The following is a 22,610-nucleotide window of genomic DNA, read 5'->3' on the forward strand; positions in this document are numbered from 1 at the left end:
ATAATTTTTTTGAGATAATTTGATTACCCAGTAAACATTTCTGAATATGAGACATTTGGATCACTATACATTTAACTAATTGATTGAGTTTGGTATTCTAAAAAAATGTTTGAATGACTACTTAATAAACAAAAAATAACCTGTTGAAAATTATATTTATTTCATGTGGCTGCTTCCACTTCAAGTAAGTCACCCTGTATATTTTCTCAAACCGCTTCACAGCAGAGAAAACTGATGGTGAATTGAAATGAAATTTGACTGGGCTACTAAACTGACATAACGTATCTATGAAATTCATGTCTCCCATTTGAATTAATTGTCAACGATTTTTGAAAACGTCAAAAATAAATAAACGTATTCGGAGCTGTGATAACTCAAATCTCGAGCGATGCCGAGGCAACACTTTATCGAGGCGGTAGAACCAACCGTAATAAAATTATCCGCACGCACTGTGGCAGTCCGCACATATATAGGGCCGTCTTATAGCTCTTATAACTCAGTGCATGTTACACACATCTTATGTCCCACACGAAGTGCGCGAAAAAGAGATTGTGACTACACCGGCGAACTGAAATTCCTGAAAATTCCAAATGACTGATTCACACTTTTCGTGAAAAGCTCAACCCAGTCGTGATGACATTGTGATTTATCTTAGGAAATTCAAAAATTGAATGTGATTAGAAAAACCGCCAATCGAAGTTATTCAGTATTCCATTTTTCGTTCCAAATTTCACAGAAGAAAATGAGTGATAAAGTGAAAATGTGATAAAATAATCAACCCCGACTGGTTCGCGAACGAACTTTGTGATAGAAAAACTGACGATTTTGTGATATATTTCGACTGACTTAACCTAAATCAAAATGCCACTAAGTTATGAACAAACCAAAAGGAATCCCTTGCGGATCCTTAAAAAAATAATGACCGTAAGAACTTTCGTAACCTATATTATTTTATTAATATACGTACCATACACATTTAGTAGTGATAGATATGACCACTTCAACAAAACGCATAGTATTAGAAAACGACAAGAAGATACATTAGAATCAGAACATGTACAAACATCGGGATGTCAAAGGTGCAGAGTAAGGGAAGAAATCAAAAAGAGAAACATATACGCGATCAAAGAGAAAATTTTGAAACAAATGGGTTTTGACGAAGCTCCCAATATAACAGGAAAAATTCTTCCTACCGTGCCTGCTGAGTATCTAGCTAGAATTGAGGAGAAAAACGAAGGAATGCAAAGTGATCAACCACATTCTGCAGGAGGATATTATGCAGAGGAGGAAGACGACTACTCTATGAAAATGGAAAAAATTTGGACATATGCACAACTTGGTGAGTTATATTTTATCTCGTTTTTAGAATTTTCAATCAGCAGTTGATATTTTTTGGGTTCAGATAATCATCAGATTGTATACCAACATTTCGATTATTTATTATTTCCCTGGAAACATAAATATAACAACCAAAATACTCGAGAAGTGAATGAGGTTTGTCATTATGTGGAATTAATAATAAACACTCAAAATTCAAGTTCTCTGCAAAAATAGTCAGTTCATCATTACGTTACATTCATCTAATTTATTCATGCCATATATTCTCGAGTAGATTACAGTGAATATTGTTATCTCAGTCCTATTTTGTTTCAATTAAAAAAACATTTCAAATACAATTGTTCTGGAACGGTCCAAAAGTCCATGAAATACATATATTTGATAATTGTTGAAATTTTTTGTGTACATACATGGCTACAGTTGTTATTTGCTATCTCAACGTCTTTGAATTTAAAAAGTAAACCAGATGATTTTTTATGTCATCAAACTTGCAGATATCTTCTCAACTGAACGACTCATTATAAAGATGTCGTCGGTTATTTAAATTAAATTTTTGAGAAGATGATTATACATATATTAAGGGTTATTTTGTTAACAGTAATACTTTTCAATATTTCTCAATTGCAAATTCTGAAGAAAGCTTCCAGAAGATTCGAATATTCGAACCTGAAGAAGGCTCAGTTCCATAACCCGAAACTTTATATAGGTGGAAATAATTTTCAATCTTATTATTTATCAAAAATACTTCTTCCTGAAAATGCTGGAATTCAACAAGGTCGTCTTTGACATTACTGAATGTATTAATGGAAAAAATATTATCAAAACTTGATTGTGCAAAAATTTTTATGAATATTTCATAATAAAAAAAACTTTCAATAGCTCCCGGATTCTGTATAAAATTAAGATGCACACGTGTTATTACAATTTAAATTCCAATTCAAATTGAATCACCTAAAATACCGGGTGTGTGAACTTTGTGAAAATAGTTGACGACATACAAGGGCCAGATTGTTGATAATTCACTCGTCCATCAAATATAATTCCATGGAGTTCAAACAGATCGGTTCAATTACCCAACTCGGAACATAAAATATTCTTTAAATATGTGTTTCCATTAACCAGCTGTCATCTTCAGATGAACAACAACCCTCAAAATTCTAAACATGAGCGACATAAGGATTAACGAGGTTCTACCTTTCAACTTGCGCTGTTTTCTTTTTTACCAGGCAGCAAGTCACATGTCGTTACATTAAAAAGTAATGTTATGGTAACATATCGATAGTGATTCATTTGTGTGTCTTGAATGTTCTTATGCCAGACCTCCGTTATTTTATGAAAGCTGAAACCAGTACCTTTCCCCATCATAGGTAGGGAAAGATGGCATACCCTGAGGAATCATCGTGGCTTCGGCAGATAACAGGTAGCAAATGTATGAAAACTCTTCACCAGATACTCTTGAACTGTAATAAATTTCAACTCTACTTACGTTATATTGAAATAGCCGAATTTTGTATGTATGTTATTTAAGTAACTATGAGAGGATACTTCCTCAGTAATCGGACAAATTCGAAGTTTCTAACACCTGGCCAGACAAAGATAAAAGTTAGGTGTAGATGCAATCGCGAGTGAGACAGTGAGGTGTGATCCAAAAACAAACAGTGCTGTTTATTTTAATTAGTTGTAGTGAAAGACAGAGAACGAATCTTGTCGGTGGTCCATGTCGAAGCTTGGCTATGCAATTGACCGCCTTAGGGAGCCTCGTTTATTTTTGATATTCGAGGCTTGAGTTCTCTGTCGATCTTTTAGGGGGCGCTCTGGTTGATGTTGAAATCTGTTTGTCTATCAACCAATTATCAGGATACCATTGGAAAGAAAATGAACATTTCTTCAGAATGATGTGCCACTTGACCGTCACTTCTCATTTCCGATTCTCAGAGTTGAACTCATGAGGCGTTGAACCAAAAAAACTAAAAATATTCAGATAAATAGATAGAATTCAATAATCTAAACACGAATCATATACATGAGACAGTTTCAGTATAATAGATACACATCATCATATTGAAAATAAAAAAACAAATAGAATACTAATATACTGAGAATTGTGCGTGAAAAATCTTTTGAAAATGCAATTTTGCAACATGTACATTTAACATGACAAAAAGTAGATTTATTGAACGTACATAACTTAAAACTCAAACAAAAACACATTCATGACATGAAAATGTCAAATACAATATTCAAGAAGAAATCTCTTTAGGAATGTTTTGAATTTATAAATAGATATACGATTTTCAATACATGATAGAAATTGGTTGTGAAACTCGCTTTCAGCATACATGGACAATTTCCTATACTGATTCAACTTGAATTTTGAGGTGAGAAGGTTGCCACAACGTCTCGTACGATATGTATTGACATTTTCATTTTCTTTAAATTCAATGATATAGATGGATATTTACAGTTTGTATTAATGAATGCCAGTTACAGATGATATGTTGTCCAAGAAAGTCCTTCGAATTTTACTAAATTTCAGATCAAAAATTAAACGAAGGGATCTCCTCAATTTGAAATTGGGTTAATGAAAGCAATGATAAGAAGTATATGAAGTATATAAAAATTAGATTGAATTTTTGGGAAAGAAAGTTTTTGGCTTTATACTACTCCATCTTGATACAAAAAAAGCCAAAAACTTTCAATTGAAGGGGTTATATTTTTAGGAGTGATTAATTTTTGGGAAAGAAAGTTTTTGGCTTTCTACTACTCCATCTTGATACAAAAAAAGCCAAAAACTTTTCTTCCCAAAAATTAATCACTCCTAAAAATATAACCCCTTCAATTGAAGTAGATTGAATTGTTTTGAACGCGAAATAAATTCAGTTCGATTTCCTAGAAGTCAACTTCAGTTTAGAGTTTATCATTATGTCTAAATTTTCTATTTTCATAAGTACTTCCAAACTATATACATGCAGCTTTATTCAAGTTGTCGATCAGGAAATTATTTCGATACAACTGGAAAAAAATACTAGTACTGCTGTCCCCTTATTTCATTTTTTGAATACGTTTTCCGGTAACAATGATGAAAGTGTCATCAGCATAAATAAATAATCTGCTATGCTCAATGAAGTTAGGCAAATCGTTGATGTATAAGAAAACAAAACAATGGACCAAGTACTCCACCTTGAGGGTTGCTCAAGGAAGTTGATATGACTCGAGAAGCTCCTAATCAATCACAACTTCCAGTGGCTCCGCCGATATACATTTGATGAAACCCTAATGATTTTAATTCAATTTCAAAAAGTTTCGGATTGTATGTTTCACTAGCATGATCCAAATGAAAAAAAACTGTGGTTGAGTAGAAGATACGGTCTCTATTGGGAAGTGCTTCTGAAACCCATTTTAGTAAAGTGGACAAGTTTTCAATTTATGATTTGTTCATGAAGAGCAAATATTCTCGATAATTAATCTCTATGGTAGATACCACGTTAGCTACATCCAATCGATTCGGAAATGATCCTTGTATCACAAATATGTTCGGAATAGATGCTTGATGATATGCCTCACCAATACTAGAATTTCCTTGAATCCAATCAATTTTCATCCAAAGATTCAGCAAACAATTTTCTACTCAAAAAGTTTCCAATAATTTCTACGTGAGAATATCGTCATTTCATCAGTAATATCAAAAAGTGAAATCCAAATCTTTGACGTATGTCATCAAAACTGATATACATATTAATCCATTAATTTGTGATTATATAGCGACTAAATACCAGTATCAAACATATGTTATTCAGCCTGTCTATTTTCAGCAATAATATTACTGAAATAGGTGTTCGCGAACGACTTCTATTCTCAATTATGTAAGTTGCACGCAGATATTTCTTATGAAAACTTGTTAGTGGTCTTAACGCCTATTAAATACATAGCGAATCCAACTTGGTATGCTGTCGTATCAATCATTATGAATTTATTGAATACCGAGTTGAATTCCTCTCAATTTCTGGTTCCATAGGCTTTCCATAAACATAATAAATAATAAATAAAAATTAACACGCGCACTCATTGACAGATGAGATATTCGATAAACGAGGACATGTGCATGAAATTTAATGATAGTTATCAATACGGATAATTATTATACGTTACTAATACACTATTATAGGCTCGGTGTAACAACGTAACAATAATCGTTATCAACTTGAAATTAATTTTCTACTTCCTACAGAAAATATCTTCAAATTTATATTGAGAGTATTGATTGAGTTTTCAAGGTAATATGGTTCAGTATGCAAATTTTACAAAAAAAACATTTGATGAGTAATTTATTCACGTTTCACAAAAATCTTATGTTTCATCTAGTCACCAGAGATCCAATCTAAAATGTGTTTATGTCAAGATCATTTAGATATACGCTTCGCTAACATTTTATGACCAAAGATTGAGCTCGTAGGGCACTGTCTTCGAAGCCCCGATACATTCAGAAAGACACGATAGCGTCATCAACCATTGAGCACTTCCCACACCAAGGGGAAAGTAACCATTGGGTCCGAGAATCATGTGCCCGAAGCGAAAGCGATGAGCCAAGAATGGCAGCCCTCCGCATTTATCCGCATTTCTTTCTCAGGGCGGCAAACCGGCATGATCTTGAGATTCAAGCGGAGAGGGGCATCATTTCATCAAGGATTCCAATAATCAAAACCACCATCTTGGCAGAGTGATCTGGCTAGGTGGAGTTCGAAAAGAAAATTTTTATATTACATTAATGCGAAGCTGAAAATTTCACGACGAATATCATCTTGCTCTGATAGCCAAAAAAAACCTAATCAGGCTCAATAGCTTGCATGGGCCTGAGGGTGGAAAATGAATAGTTTCAGTGAATTCTGTACTTCCCATTCCGCAAAACGTGTTCAATATCTCATGGAGCATAAGGCAACACCGGTGTTGCCTTATGGTTAGGCAACACCTTTCATGGTTAATACCATGAAAGCGCTGTAGGTGCTAAAAAATCTTAGAGCCGCGTTATGTCGATAGATATAGTTTGAGAAAGCATATGCTGGACATGCCGGCTGCAAGTGCATTAGGGTCTCAGCAGCCTTGCGACAGACCCTGCACTTGGTGTCAGGAATCTCTATACCCATCACGCGACTATAGTAGACTAAGATGATGAAACATACCTAACAGAGTATGATGAACCCTTCAGTTTCGGACTCCAATCAACTCGTTCGGAGGAAAGCAACTGGTCTGGTGCTTTGATAACCTGAGATTTTCAATGTTGTTAAAGGAGACTCTATGCGTGTCTTTGTGTTGCCAAAGGAGTGGAGTGATGTCTACGGCGTTCAGACAACTTCTTGATGGCATTTGTTGAGTACAATTTCACTCAAATGTTCAGTATGCTACGCAACAAAAAATCACATATTTTGAAAAAAAAGAGGTCAAACTGTCAAATATCCGACACACCAACTTAATTTTTTTTTATTAAGACATTAGATACACCATAGATAGATTCATGAATTGAGGGGTTTTAGAGTCATATAACCTGAAGTCATGGATTTCCAATTAACCTAAAACCGTTGTTTCTTATATCAATGATTCCATCATATAATGCTACGTTGATACTTCAGATATACTTCAACAGTTATTTACAGGCGGCTTAATGAACTGCTATATTACGAATATCAACCTTTTATATATCATCCCTTCAAAAGAAATCATAAAATCTATAATAATTATTTCAAAAATAATAAATTGAACGGTCTCACTTTCAGCTTTTTAGAAATATCCAATGGGACACTTATAATCTTATATCATGGAAACAAATATAATGTGTCTCCATGAGAGTTTCGCTAACTAAGTTGGGTTTTGAAAATAGGTAATCTTTCGAAAGTTTTTTTAATAGATTTGTTTGTAGTGTTTTTTGGATGTCATGAATTTGCCACAGTTGTTACTTCTCAATAAAAATGAAAATTCATTCTAACCCATCCCATAAAAAAATAATTACTTTTACAAAAATAATATTCAACTAGTATCAACGTGTCAGCAATATTTTCTTGACCAATTTGAGTCACTTTGTTCTCGCTCACACAATCGACCAACTTACCTGTCACAGAATATATCAATTGTCACTGTCAATTGAATTGTCAAACCTATAATGCCATCCAAAGACCATCTTGACCTACTTTGAAAGGCTAAACCATACATTCTCAAGTAATTTGTTGAAGTTCAATATGATGCAAAATTTTCTTGCCGAATACCACGCGTGCTTGAATTTTTTTCTTGCTAACGAATATTTTAAGAAAATTAAGTATTCAAATTATTTTTGATTTTGAAAAAAATTACAGAAATAATTCGTTAGTAGTATTACAAGTGCGTGAATCGTTCATAAAAAGTTCTTGAAGTCGTAGAAATAATTCTATTTTCCTTTTGAGAAATTTCATTCAGTACAATTCTTCACAAGTTTTTGCCTGCATAACAACCTCTTGAGGAATAGTTTTTTCAAAGGTATTTTCGCCAAACAGAGAGGGAAAATACAACTTTTTCATATTCTCGAGTAAGCAAACAATATTAGTAATGATAGAATGAAATATGAAGGATTCGAAGAGATTCAGGTATACCACAGATTTTCACCACGTATATGGTCCAATTCCATCACAAATATCAATATTGAGTTCAAGGATTCTCAATAATCAGATCACACGGTATTTTTAATAGATATTCGACTTCTTCGTTATATAATTTATCGTATGTAATCACACACACCGAATCATTTTTATCACCTTCATTGGTGACATAATTGATGTTTGCAATGAAATTAATACATCATAATAATCATTTTAATCTATTTAGTCGTAACATTGTAAAATGACGACAGTTTGCCACCTAAACAACTGATAATATCGAAATCTCATAGATCATTTCGCAAACTTTTCGATCTCAATTGAAATTCTCTCCAATATTGGCTTGGGGCAGGTTCGCGAACAGGCATAATGATAGCATTCTACCTTTACCACATTCTCGTCGGATCATATGTTCTAAGGCCAAACTAATAACGTGTGTCTAGTAAATGTCTGATGTTCCATTTAAATCAAGCGAGCGTATTACACTTTACTTTCTGTTGACCTCTCCAATCTCAGTTGACCTATGTGTCCACATTTTTAAATACATCATTGCAAATTAGGAAGATCAGCCAAAAATGACTCTCTAGTGATGATAAGATAATACAGAATGTTGAACACGAAAAAAAATTGTGGAAAAATGGTTCATTGGTTTCAAAAAATAATTTAAATGTAAAGACGGTATTGGTATCTTATAATCATAATTTCAAAAGGCCAAAATGAATTTTCCAGAGTTTGACTGAAATCTCTGCCTGTTTTTATGAATAAATGACACTGACAAAACTTTTGATAATTGCCTCAAATGAAGTTTTTGGCTTTCTACTACTCCATCTTGATACAAAATAAATGTGTGAGTATTCCAAAGAAGGAAAGGAAGCAATCAATTTTGAAAGAGGAGTCTCTATACATTATACATAGATATGAAAATCATGCAAAGAAGTAACTTTCAGACACAAACTGGAAAAAAAACTTTCTTGAAACAGTTACTTTCAGATGAAAATTGAATTACACGTAGGAAACGCTTATTTTTATATGAATACTGAATCATACAAAAAAACACTTTTCTCTACTCAGTTTGTATTCCAAACATTCGTTATGAAATTGATTCAGGTATCATTCACAGGATCCCTACACAATATACTAAATGAAAGATTAAAATTTCACTTTCATGGAATACTGTCATCCTACTGGTAGACATCGATGTTTCGCTGTAAGACACTTGTCTTAGGCCTCTTCAGTACCAATGTGGATAACATTATGAAAAAACACACAATTCATTCATAATGACGACTTTATGTCACGGAATGAATTTGATCTATTCATGTCATCGTTGACATCGTAATGACATTCATTCACTCATTTGATTAAATTCCAGCAAAGGGAATCTTGTTTGAATTGAAAGGGTTATAATGATAGGAGTGATCAATTTTTGGGAAAGTAAGTTATTGGCTTCCTATTACTCCATGTTGAAAGTTACTTCTTTGCATGATCCACATATTTTTATATAGTTACTTCTTTTGAAATTGATTGTTTTCTTCCTTTCAAAAGGAAGATTTTTACATTTTTTATATCAAGATGGAGTAATAGGAAGCCAAAAACTTTTTTCCCAAAAATGCATTACTTCTAACAATATAACCTTTTCAATATGCCTCAAATAGCTTTTATTAACATTTGTGAATTTTTCCGTCTTTTTTTGAATGTTTTTTCATTATTATTATTGCAACAATAAACCCAAACGGTAATCTCAAAAAACTGTTTAAAAAAATCAATCAAGTCGAATGAAAAAATATATCTCTTGAACCCCTTTTCCTATATTGCTGTCATAGCTTCTGTGAATGAATATAATTACATACATTTCAGTCGACTTGTAAAACTCTCTAGCAATGAAGTCCCGGGAAGTTCAAATCAATCCGGATTTTCGCTGTGTTCATTGAGTGTGGTAGGTACATCCTCTCCAGAGCTGGTTAAAATAGTATCATCAAGTTTTTGAAATCAATCCCTCATGTAGTAACATATGTTGAAAAAAACTTTATCGCCTCACCTCGTTTTTTCATAAAACCAAAAATAGACCTTCGTGAAAAAATATCTAAACAAAACCTCGTTGCGTAACCCGATATCAACCAAAAGCGCACTCCATATGACGTATTCATTGAGTATTATTTCAGAAGCTGGATGTTTGACACTATAAAATGAATTTCCTTTGCCATGTGTGTCACATATGAAATGATTTTTTACACAGAATCGCCTCCCTTAGCAACTGTGCGTTCACTTTTTATATCGACAGATTTCAGAACGAAACTGAGTCAAGGCCGATAGAAAAAGGTATATTAATCATTGAATGAAAAAAATTCTCCCACACCATACTGAGATTGTTTCCAGTAACATAAAAAAAGTTGCTGAACGTATACAGCAGCGTAGAGAAAAAAGGAAAATTTGTGGAAATTATCTGAACTCAACTTCAGGTTATTCAAAGCTTGAATTGACCTAAGCTAATGAAGATAAAATTAATGCCTCACTCAAAAGGTGAATTTATTGTTAAATCTATAGTTCTCAAAACTAATCAAGAGTCGTGAAATATAATGAGACGTTTGTTTTGAAAATACCCGTAAATCATTTGTCTTCTACATAAAACCGCAAGTTAACACAATGAAAGTCAATATTTTATTTAACTGTACGTTACCTAGAGTTTTTTGTAGAAATAATTTTACATATTCTCACAAAATTGTATAGAGTTAGTCTGATGTGGAACTACATACCACCCAGTTGGTTGGCAGCAAGGGTGATATATATACCTAAAGTGGGTCGGAGGGACCCACACCCTAAATCGGTACAATCAATCAGCCTTATATCCTTCCTGCTGAAAGGATTTGAGAGTATACTGGACGGACATATCAGGAGGATAGCATTATATGCATCCCCCTTGAATAACCACCAGTATGCTTATCAAACCGGCAAATCAAGTTCCCCTTCTGTGGTCGATCCTGCTTGATGCCCTTGACAGAAGAAAAGTTGATAAGCAAGCTTATCCTGGCAAAATCCTGTCATCCTGGCAAGATCCACGTCGGGAAGTGTAGCTAATATCCTCCAAAGCACGTGGGAAATTGTTCACAGTTGGTACCTGAGCAAATGTCTGTCAACCCCAGCGAAACTGTGTTAATTCCCTTCACCAAGAGGAGAAAATTGGACGATATAACGCCAATTTCCCTCAATGGTGAGGTCATTCCATTTAGAACGTAGGTGAAAAATCTTGGCAATGTCCCTGATAAAAGACTGACCTGGAACGCTCACTTGGAAAAAATTTTACACAAAGCCAGACTGTCTCTATGGACATGTCGAAGGATTTATGGTAAAACTTGGGGCTTAGGTCCCAAACAAATCCATTGAATTTAAGTGATGATTGTCAGACTAATTATCACTCATGGTGCAGTTGCTTGGTGGCCGAAGGCTTTACAGAAAACGGCCCGAACGAAGCTCTCTGGCTTACAGAGACTGGCTTGTCTGGCTATCGCTCATGCCATCAGTACCACACCGTCAGCGGCCATAAAGATCCTTCTAGATCTAACTCCTTTCCAAATTTTTCTGGAGAGAGAGGCTAGATGGACTGCATACAGACTTGTGCACATTGCCAATTGCACAAATCAATTCAATGCAGAGTGCAACAAACTGTTGGTTGACATTGGAAGTCACAGCATTCTAAAATGACCTCTGACTTTATGCCTCCAACTGTCAACTACGAACTGCCTTATAAAGTACTATTCCCGAGTAGAGAGGATTTGATCCTCCGGGACAGGGAAATATTAAGAGCAAGTAGTTGTTGGTTCACAAATGGATCGAAAACACCTTTCGGTTCTAGTGCAGGTGTTTTTAGTCGCAGTTCCAGGACAGAAATATCTACCTGCCTAGGAACTTATGCGATCGTATTTCAAGCAGAAATTCACGCTATTGAATTGTGTGCCAACCTCACACACAAGTCAATCAAAATATTTTCGGACAGTCAAGCGGCGTTAGAAGCTCTTGGCTACTACCGAGCAACGTCTAAATTAATAGCAAATTACCAAAACCGACTTTCCTCGATAGGAAGACTTAACAGATTGTCTCTGATCTGGATTCCGGGCAATACTGGCCTGGAAGGTAATGAAGTTTCATCGGACCAGAACCTGTCATTGGCATCGCTTTGGGCTTTGCCAAACAAACATTGAACCCCGGGATGACAAGAAGATTTATGGACTTCTGGCAGAATCTTCCAGGATTGGCTCACTCCAAGGCGTTTATCCACCGTTCGAAGCTTGATAGCAAACAGTTGTTGGACAACAGTAGGGATGAACTACGATGTCTAACAGGCCTTCTTACAGGTCAGTCATTTGAATCATCATATGCAGAAACTTTTGGACTGTCGCAAGACAGTGTGTATCGCCTCTGTTTGAAAAATGATGAAACAGCAAAGCATATACTTTGTGCCTGCCCCGCTGGGGACCGAATCAGGTTTTTAGAATTCGGCAGATCCGTACTCTTACCATCTGACCTGAAAGACCACTCACCATAAAAACTAATCGGCTTCGTTAAGAAGCTGGGTTTATTTGGTGGAGTGTGAATAGGTGTGAGCCACAATAAACCCTTGCGGGTTGCGGTGGAAGGTCGAATAGACCCTCTCACTTTAGACCTAACCTATTCTACCTATAATTTATGAATAATTGATGTTGAGAGTCTGACTCGCATCAATATAATGTATTGTCTAAAGATATGTTCCGAAAATAACCAGACATGTGTATGTGTGATACGGAATACGGTTTTCTGAATATTGGTGAACCAAACGTCAAAATACTAATTTCATAAACTACACTTTTAGATTTGATCTTTTTAAACTTTATTTTCAAAACTATCACATGTTTTGCTAACACAGTAACTTTTTCGTAGTGAATAACATACTAAAAGTTGATTATTCAGACTAATTTTCATATACCTCACGTAATCACATTGAGAATTACCTAGCCAGGTACTTACTCTATTATAATTACCTAATGCATCTACTCAACTTTTATATACCTAAGGTATATCCTCAATTACGATCACCCAGAGCATATTATATCAATTCTACATTAATAATAATATGTCTATTAAGACTAGGACAACATCGATTTCTAAGGAAACCAGTTCAATAATGATGATCTATTCAAATGATCTATGAATGTTTAAGTTGTTTCCCAATGATTCAGCTTCAAACCTTCATTTCCTATGTATAAAATTTCGAAGTCTCCGTTAAAGGATAGATTATGTATGATGATAGTAATGTATGATTTGAGTAAGCACCTGAGTAGGTAGTTCTCAGTGTGATTACGTGGGGTGAGAGTGACAATTCACAGATGACGAGTTTGAATTGGAAATATTTGAACAGGGTTTTATGTTGTTCTGTTTTGAGAAAAACACAAAAAAACTTTCGGAAACTGATAGTTTCTGTAATTGCGAAGTAAAAAACTGTTTTGAAACTTTCTATATTTTTTACCACTTTTATTTGTAACTAACGTTACTGTAGTTTCGTACATTTTCAAATTTGAAAACCGGTGAATAAACTAAATCGATTTGATCATTTAACAAGTTGAACCCGCAATGTTTATGCTTGTGAATTTTCAAGGATTCTAAATAATTTAGTATGCAACCCTTCCTTGCGTAGTGCAAAATTTCCGTATCGTTTAGATTCGGAAACTCGTGGTTGCATGCTAATGTGGTCGAAATTTCCAAAAACGGTATACTGAACATGAAAATTTTTTCAGACTGGAAAAAAATGATTCGACGTTTTCAAACCATTCCTGGCATGCAACCACAAATTCCCGAATCTGAACGATACGGAAATTTTGCACTATGCAAGGAAGAGTTGCAAACTCAATTATTTAGAATCCTTGGAAATTCACAAGCCTAAACATTGCGGGTGCAGCCTGTTAAGAATGATCAAATCGATTTAGTTTATACACTGGTTTTCAAATTAATATCTGTCTTGTAATTAGTAAACAAAATTCAGTTAGAAAAGAGAACATTAGTTACAAATAAAAGTGGTAGAATAAACATAGAAAGTTTCAATTCTCTTCTCTTCATTGTGATTTCCAACCACGTAGTAACAACGGCTTCATCCACCAATTTATTGAAAATTCAGGTACTAATCAAGTCAAATACATTTATTATTACCTACAGGGGTGCTATATGAAAATGTCCTTATAGGACAAAACTGCAATAACGTTAGTTACAAATAAAAGTGGTAAAAAACATAGAAAGTTTCAATTCTCTTTTCTTCATTATGATCTCCTACTGCGTAATAACGGTTACATCCAACAATTTATTAAAAACTATTTTATTTTTATTTCTCATACGTACATGGATAGGATAATATAATTTTTCACAGCATTTCATCATTAACCTTTACCGAAGAAGTAATATAAATACATTATTATGGTACTTTTTAAAGCTAAACAGTTCCGGTCATGAACAAATGACTTATTTAGGTAATATAAACAATAAGATATTCAGGTTGAAACGGGTTAATTTGGGCAATTATGGAGAAAAAACTCCTAAATTAACTCTAATGAAAGACGAATGGTTTCTTGTATCGGTAAGGAATTATTAGACGTTACATAATCATCGGGTTCATTTTTGAAAATTTTATTAATTTTTGTGGATAATTTTCGAAATCAAAAAATGGATCCAAATTTGTTTATATTACTATAAACATCACTGAAATGTGTTATCTTAGATATTATATATACCGTTTCATTCGGATATAGATTTATTCAGTAAATACAAGAACTGTGTTGTTGAAAGTATTTCTCAAAAAGAATTATTCAAATTCAAATTTTTTCCAAAAATGACAAATGAAATTGAAATGATTTGTGAGTATATTGGTGAATTTCGGTAACGAAGTTGTGTCCACCTTGTTCATTAATAGGTATAAATACATTTATTTTATTATTACTCTGAAGTGAGCGCGATGTATTTATATTCAAATGATTCTCGCAACAAAAACAAGTTCGTTTAATGAACCGGTTTCATTTTTGGAATAAAAAAATTGTAAAATGAACCTATTCTGAATAAAATTGTTGTGATCTGGGTATCAACAGTTAGTGAATGTTAGAGGTTTTGAATTCCATTTTTAAAAACAAAAAGCGTTAATTATTCATTTGATATCTATGGAAATGAGAAGAAACAATGGTGCAATATCAAAGATAGCAGCACCGAAGACGATTGTGGATACTAACAATCGAAACGTCGTGAAGTACCTTGAAATCTTTTAATGGAAGTCCGAACTGATGAAATTCATTATCCAGCATTGTCAACCACCTTCAAGCAAATACATTAAATGTCAATAACATACAAATGAAAATTTGAATGAAAAAAAAAAAACAAAAATAATAATGAAGATTACAGAGAAAACACCCGTTTCGAGTGTTAGTATCCATAATCAGCTTTGGATAATCACCCGAAGAGTAATAATCAAAAATTTCATGAAATAGCTTGCTTCGACATTTTTTTTTATTTATCTCTGATTTTTTACATTTTTATAATTGCTATTCAAAAACCTATACTTTTTTTATTGTTTTTATATTAGTGACATTCCATCTATTCTTCAACTATTTATTAACTTTCATTTCATGTCACAATATTTTGTCTTATCACAAAATAATGTTCTTATATTTTTCAATTTTATACTTATTGTTCATTCTTCACATTATATTTCACTTTTTTAAATAACTCATTTGAATATTCATTTTCAATATTTCATATATCACATTAATTTTCTTTTCGAAATTTACGAATCTGTTTACACTTTTGTTTGGAGGTGGTTGATAATGACACGAGATGACAATTAAAAAAATATTAACAAGAAATGAAAATTAAAAATTAGAAGATTTCAAACCAAGTTACTTCACGACGTTTCGATTGTTAGTATTCACAATCGTCTTCGGGTGATAATTCTTAACACTTTCTATACAACGGATATCCCGAACCTCTAATATTTTGTATGTTATTTCATCACTGCATGGCAACGGTGCATATCTAAGTAATAAACTAAAAAGATTTGGAATTGACATCCTTCAGTTTGAAACATGAACAATGAGATACCCTTTGAACAATGAGATTATAAATTGACATGCAAGCGAGATCACTAGTATTGTCGACACTCTGCACTGCTAACTCTGATCACTCTGATCCCAGTACAGACAACCAGTTCATTACATGTTCATTTAATAAATTGATAAATTTTTTTCTGCAATGTTTAAACTTTCAATCAATAATCTAGTAAAATTATAAGTCATCGAATAGATACTTTCTTTCATAATACCTTAATTTTTAATTGTTTCATACCTATAAGAATGATAATAACACTAAATTAGCATGGATTCATGTGCAAAAGATGCACTGTAACAAACCTGGAGAGTATAACTGAATATATTTCTTGTGATTTCGATTCAACAGAACAACTTGATGTCATCTATATATAAAAAAAACTTCAACGAGATAAAATACATTTTACTTTTGGAAAACTCCAAAGAATCGAATTTTCAACTTCTTACATTTCTACTGAAGGGATGACCCAGAGCTCTAATCTGGGGCCACTCTTATTCCTAATTTTTATAAATGGTAAGAAATACATGCTTAGTTTAGTTTTCGCAGATGACTTGGAGGTTTATTCAGTAATTAAGTCCATAGACGATTAGTATCATTTACAGGATCCTCTCAATGAAGTTCAAATCCGGTGTAGTGAGAACAGACTTCAACTGAATGTAGATAAATGCAAAGTACTGTCTTTCTACAGCAAAATTCATTTAGTACTTTTCGAATATTCCATAAATAATACGGCTGTCGAAAACGGTGACACGTTTAAAAATTTCATCTAAGGCTTACATTAGACACTCGAATAACTCACATTGTATCGTCGGCATTGAAGCTATTGGAATATTTCTTCAGAAACTGGGGAAACTTTTCAAATGTGAATACGTTGAAGTCGTTGTATGTTACTTTCATAAGAAGTAAGGTGAATTATGCATCTTCAATTTAGTCTCCATTATATAAAATTTCGTTCAGTGTAAGTGCTTGAAATTCATGTTTTTCAAGTGCAATATATTTTATCCATCTGGGGGCAAAGACTAGTATATTTTACAAAAAACATTCAACTATGAAGCCTTAGCAGATTAAAGAAAATACACCGTGATTATGTTTTTAGTTGAACTCTTAGATAACGAAACTGATTGTACTGACTTGTTAAGACAAATTCAGTTTCTTGTTCCTAGATCACAATCCAGGCATATGATTGCTTTCTACAATAGGAATCATAGTTTATTTTAAGAACTATTGAAAATTTGATGAATCTGAATCTCTTCTAATACCCTGTAATTATATTATATATTATTATATAATTATATTATGAAATTATATAATAATATATAATTATATTATATAATTATATTTTCTCTATTTGTGGGTGTAATCCTGTTGATAATAAACATATTATTTTTTTACCCTAGTATGCGCTGGTCAGGCCCTATCCCCCGAACCCTGATACATTCGGGAGGGTGCGCCAGCATTATCAACTAACGACTACTCCCCACATCGTGGTGTAAGTGATCATTTGGTCCGAGAATCATATGCCCTAAGCAAGCGCAGTGAGCCAAGAATGACAACCTTCTGCATCTGTCCGGCTAAGATTTCAGCCTTAGTGAGGCAAGCCGGTATGATTTTAAGAGTCGAGAGAAGAGAGGCCATCATTCCACCAAGAACTCCAATAATCAGAACGACCTTCTTGACAGAGTGGTCTGGATAGAGTCTGCGGAGTTTGAAGAGAAAATCTAGATATTTTATCCGTTTATCTCTTTTCGGACGATATTCGTCTCGCCAGGAGCTGAAAACTCCACGATAAATATCGTCTTGATCTGGTGGTCGAGAAGGACTACATCAGGATTATTACCTTGCATGAACCTGAGGGTGGGGAAGGAATGGTTCCAATAAATTCGGCACTCCTCGTTCCCCATAACGGATTTGATATCCCCTGGAGCGTAGGGCAACACCGGTGTCTCGTCAATACCGTAAGAGTGCCGTAGATGATAATATATAGCCCTCCCAGAACTTGTATGAACCCTAGAGTGGAAAATGAATAGTTTCAATAAATTCGGTATTTTCCATTCCGTAAAACGTACTCAATATCTCACGAAGCATAACGAAACACCGGTGTCTTGTTAATACCATAAAAGTGCTGTAGGTGTTTAAAAATCTCAGAGCCGCGTTATCGATGGATATAGTCCGAGAACACATATGCTAGACATGCTGATAGCAAGTGCATTAGGGTCTCAGACGCCTCACGGCAGGCCCTGCACCTTCTGTCAGGAACTAAGGTGTTGAAGACACCATCCTGGCAAGTCATGATGAACCCCTCAGTTACCGATTTCAGGCCACTCAACCTGAGAAAAGCAAAAGTCAGGCGCTTTGATAAGCCAAGGTCTTCAATGTTCTTGAAGAAGACCCCATGCATTGGCTTATCCTTGTGTTTCCGCAGTAGTGAGGTGATCTCTGCGACTTTTATATAAGCTTTTTGCTGAACGGGTTCCAACTCGGTTACAGAGTAGTGATCACCTCGTTAAGTGTCGAAAACTAAACCGAGTTCATCAGCTGCACGGGCAGCTGCTTTGAAGAGAATTGTTACAATTTGTGATCTTTCGTGGTCACGGACCATGCAGAGAAGGGTATCGGAACTCCTGACGACTTCAGAAACTACATCCAGTGTCTACATTCTGTCATGTAGACACATGTAGAGATGCATCATTTTTCGGGTCTTTTCGTCGAGTTGATACAGCTCCTCCCGAGTCAACTTCACTGGTCCAAACGAGTAGAGTGAGATTGGAACGGCAAGCATATTTGTTGCAGCAACTTTGTTCTTGCCGCGGTTTGAGTTCTTCACTACTGTTACCTCTTGTGAGTAGCGTTGTTCCACCCCGAGGTAAGTATACGTCTCTCCGGCATCCAAAAGGTGTACGATGCTTCCATCTACGACCTGCACATCCTCTCCGTAGTCCCCGCATGATCCTCTTTTGATATGGACCATTGCACATTCGTCTATCCCGAACTTCATACTGATAGCATGCGTGTACTCTTCCACCACCCTCAAGGACTGATGCAGATCCTTCTCTCCAGAGGCATAAAGTTCAAGATCATCTATATAAAACAAAAAGGTGACCTCGTGCCCCGGTTTCCGGTGGTGCCACAGTTATAATACCCTCGAGTATTTCTGAGCAATAGTGAGATGCAGAAGAGAAGGGGACTGACGCAATCGCTCTGAAATACACCCCTCATTATTTTATTTTTATTGAACTCTGGTCTTATTATTCATTGAGTAATATATGATTGAGTATTCATATGATTCGAATTGTTATATTACATAAGGCCCTAATTAGGTAGAATTTATTCAGTATGAACAAGCCTGATGAAGCTAATGTTTAGCGAAACACGTGTTGCAGTTTTGTGAACTGTTCAGTGAAAGTCTCAAACAAAGTGTTAATTCAATACGTTATGGATTTTCATCAAATAACCAAGTCCATCACATAACTTTTACACAATTTGTATCTCTTAGGATTGTGACCATCCTCATTTTGAACACATTGTGTATTGCATCACCGATGTACTTACTTTATTTGAATTCATACTGAAGACAATGAATTTAACCTATTGTCATTTTCCCTAAACAAATATATAAACTGTGAGATATATTCAAGAACTGAATGTTCATATTCGTATAAAATTAAAAATAGGCGAATAAGTTACTTTTGGGTGACTCTGTAGGATAGAAAAACCACCAACAATTTTCACAGTAACTTTTTTCATTGATTGAAATTCAACACCATCCGTGTTTGATACGAGTGCACTCAAGAGTCAAGACAGATGATATGAGTAGTTACAAGGGTTGCCGTTAAGAGATGCGGCACATTTATCAGCTGTTTTTTATACTTAATAAAGGCAAGTAGGTATTTATAAACACAAGGAAGGATCACTTAACGTCAAAAATTAACATCAACAGCTGTTTAGCTCTTGGGAAGATATGCTTCGGTGGAGATTTAATATATACCTACATTCAGTGCCGTGATGATGAAGCCAACAAGGGGGTTTTCATTTTAAACCAAATTATTTTAATGATTTTATATGACAAAGAGAGTTATGGTGATTTTGACTACTCTCGGACTGAGCAGCGTGATTTTCTTGATAATGATGATCATTCTAGGTCAAATATTTATCCCCTCCACCTGGCATCAAACCGGAGTTTGTTTTGCCACAGAAATTCTATAGTAATAATGAGATGCAGTAAGTCTCCAACAGGGGGCGGACAGTTATAATATTTGTTTCGAAGTGAAGAGAAAATTTGCACTAATAATTTCAAAAAACAATTCAGTCTTGATGTTCTGATTTGAAATTTCATTCAAAATATTAATGGACTCAACATACTTTTTCAGTGAATAATTTTATTTTTCAAATCAATCTTTTGATTTGATATGTGTGTCAAGCACCTCAATTATAATTTTTCGATTTTCTGAAATATTTAAGTAACTGAATTTTCAGGTGTACAATTTACGATAAAGTTTTCATTGTTGAAATTCATATTCTGGTTTGCTTTCAACACTTTGACAAAAATATTTTATCTTCGACAATATATTTTAAGTTGTATATCTTATATTTCTTAGAATAATAACACTTTGTCAATGAGATTTCATCTTCAACAATAAAGTACATTTTGATTTAATTTGATTGCAATAATTGATAGTTACGTACAGCGCCATCTGTTCGCAAATAGATCAAGCAATAATTGATAGTTACGTACAACGCCATCTGCCCGCGAATAGATCTAGCAATTATGCCGATAATTCTGTCAATACAGATCCCGATCTTGAGAGTTACACACAAACATGCATACAAACAATCATACATACATATATACATACATGCATACAAGTGAAGCTAATATAAAGCGTGTAAAAAATCTAGGTTTCTAATAAAAACTCATCACGGTAGTCAACCTTCTTAGTGAAAAAATTAGTAACTAAGAAAGTATAATTCGGAGATAGAAAGAAAAGAAAAATTTTTGCTGAAGGCGAACTCAAACTACACTATTTGTAACTACCCTGCCAAAGCGGGCACGGTTCAAGTGATAATTGTGGTGAAATCACAAGTGTTCATCAATATTTATGAAATGTTTTATAATCCACATTTATGAAAATGTTTTTTATACGCTATAAATGAAACAAAAACCAGTTATTTGATTTTCCTCCTATTGCACTCATCTTGCTGAACCAAAAAAATATATTTGTTGAATTGATATGATTTATATTTCAACAAAATATGTTTTTGTACAACTGTCATCAAAAGTGACGTTCTTAATGGTTGTCAAGAGTGTCAAAAGATTATATTTACAAAGTAGCGTGTTGAAAATATTTTTAACACTAGTGTTAAAAGTATTTTCAACACGATTTTTTTCGACCAGATAGCAATAAACAAACATAATTATTCAATTCTCAAGGAAGAACATATAGATACAATTAAATTCTCTTACAAATATATTATATACATCAATTAAATTATTATTATTATTATTTATGAAAAGTAATATGAAGAGTACAATTAGAACAACTGCTGATATTAATACCTTGCGATGTTGAAGAGCCTTGTAGTATATTTGAACTAGCTGAGTTGACAATTTCATGGACCTTAACATTTAATTCTTGAAATGAAGAGGACGATGCTGTAACGCTGATGCTAGCTGTTGGGATTATTCTTTCAGCGATGGCCTTTTTATAAGAAATAAATTGATCGATGTAACCCTCAGCTACTGTTGAAAACTTCCATCTTTCGTGCTTCCTAATATCCTTTATATTTGTTCCTGATTCTGCTAGCAGACCTGTATATTTCTTTGGTTCTGGGAGGTTCAGAAACTCAGCAGTGATGGAGGGCATTTTCCCAAACGTATTTATACTAACTGGGTTGGCGCACTGCATTTATAATTTGAGTATTTCAGAAAAATACGTTGATAATTGATAACAATAGGGCGTAATGCAACGTATTTATTAAAATAGTCAATGTTTTTTCCAACAATGCAAAAAGAATGACCTATTTCATTATAAAAACAGGACAGTTGTACAAAAAACTTTGTATGATATTTGTATTAAAATTAAGTTTTATTTTGTTCGTGAAATGAAACCTTACTACCACTCATGTCATTAATAGTTATTATTCTACTGCCTGTAACACAATAGTTACTAACCTCTGTTCATTATATCTCAAAGTGGAGTGCAGTAGATTTGCGAAGAATAAAAAATCAAAGTCGTCTCCACAATTCATTACAAATTGTGGAGACGTGTTTTTATTCTTCGCACAACAGTTACTGATAATGAATAGAAAACAAGATTGTACCCACTGTCTTCCGATTATCTAGTATTTCACACGTTGACAAAACCTTGTGATGAAGAATATTCAATTATGTCCAGAACATTCTAAAGTTAACTTTGTGTTCAATCCCATTCTTTCCATATTTTCTTTTCTTCAACCTGATCCTTCGCATCGTCGGTGCTTATGGGTTACTGAAAATGCAATAAAGGCAAAACAGTGAAATGAAATGAATGTGTGAATTGATGGCAAATG

General features: G+C 34.1%; 1 protein-coding gene across 1 annotated transcript in view; it reads left to right on the forward strand.

The window, feature by feature from the left end:
- The first annotated feature begins 318 nt into the window (after positions 1-318).
- myo (growth/differentiation factor myoglianin) overlaps positions 319-22,610 on the forward strand; it is a 66,344-nt gene continuing 44,052 nt past the window's right edge. The window contains exon 1 of the mRNA XM_023163303.2: positions 319-1,339. Within this exon, the coding sequence (XP_023019071.1) occupies positions 862-1,339 (478 nt within the window). The 5' untranslated portion in view covers positions 319-861. The remainder of the gene's footprint in view (positions 1,340-22,610) is intronic.

The sequence above is a fragment of the Leptinotarsa decemlineata genome, unplaced genomic scaffold (genome assembly GCF_025532065.1).
Source record: "Leptinotarsa decemlineata unplaced genomic scaffold, Ldec_3_MD MMD2_tig00026354_RagTag_RagTag, whole genome shotgun sequence".
Classification (NCBI taxonomy): domain Eukaryota; kingdom Metazoa; phylum Arthropoda; class Insecta; order Coleoptera; family Chrysomelidae; genus Leptinotarsa; species Leptinotarsa decemlineata.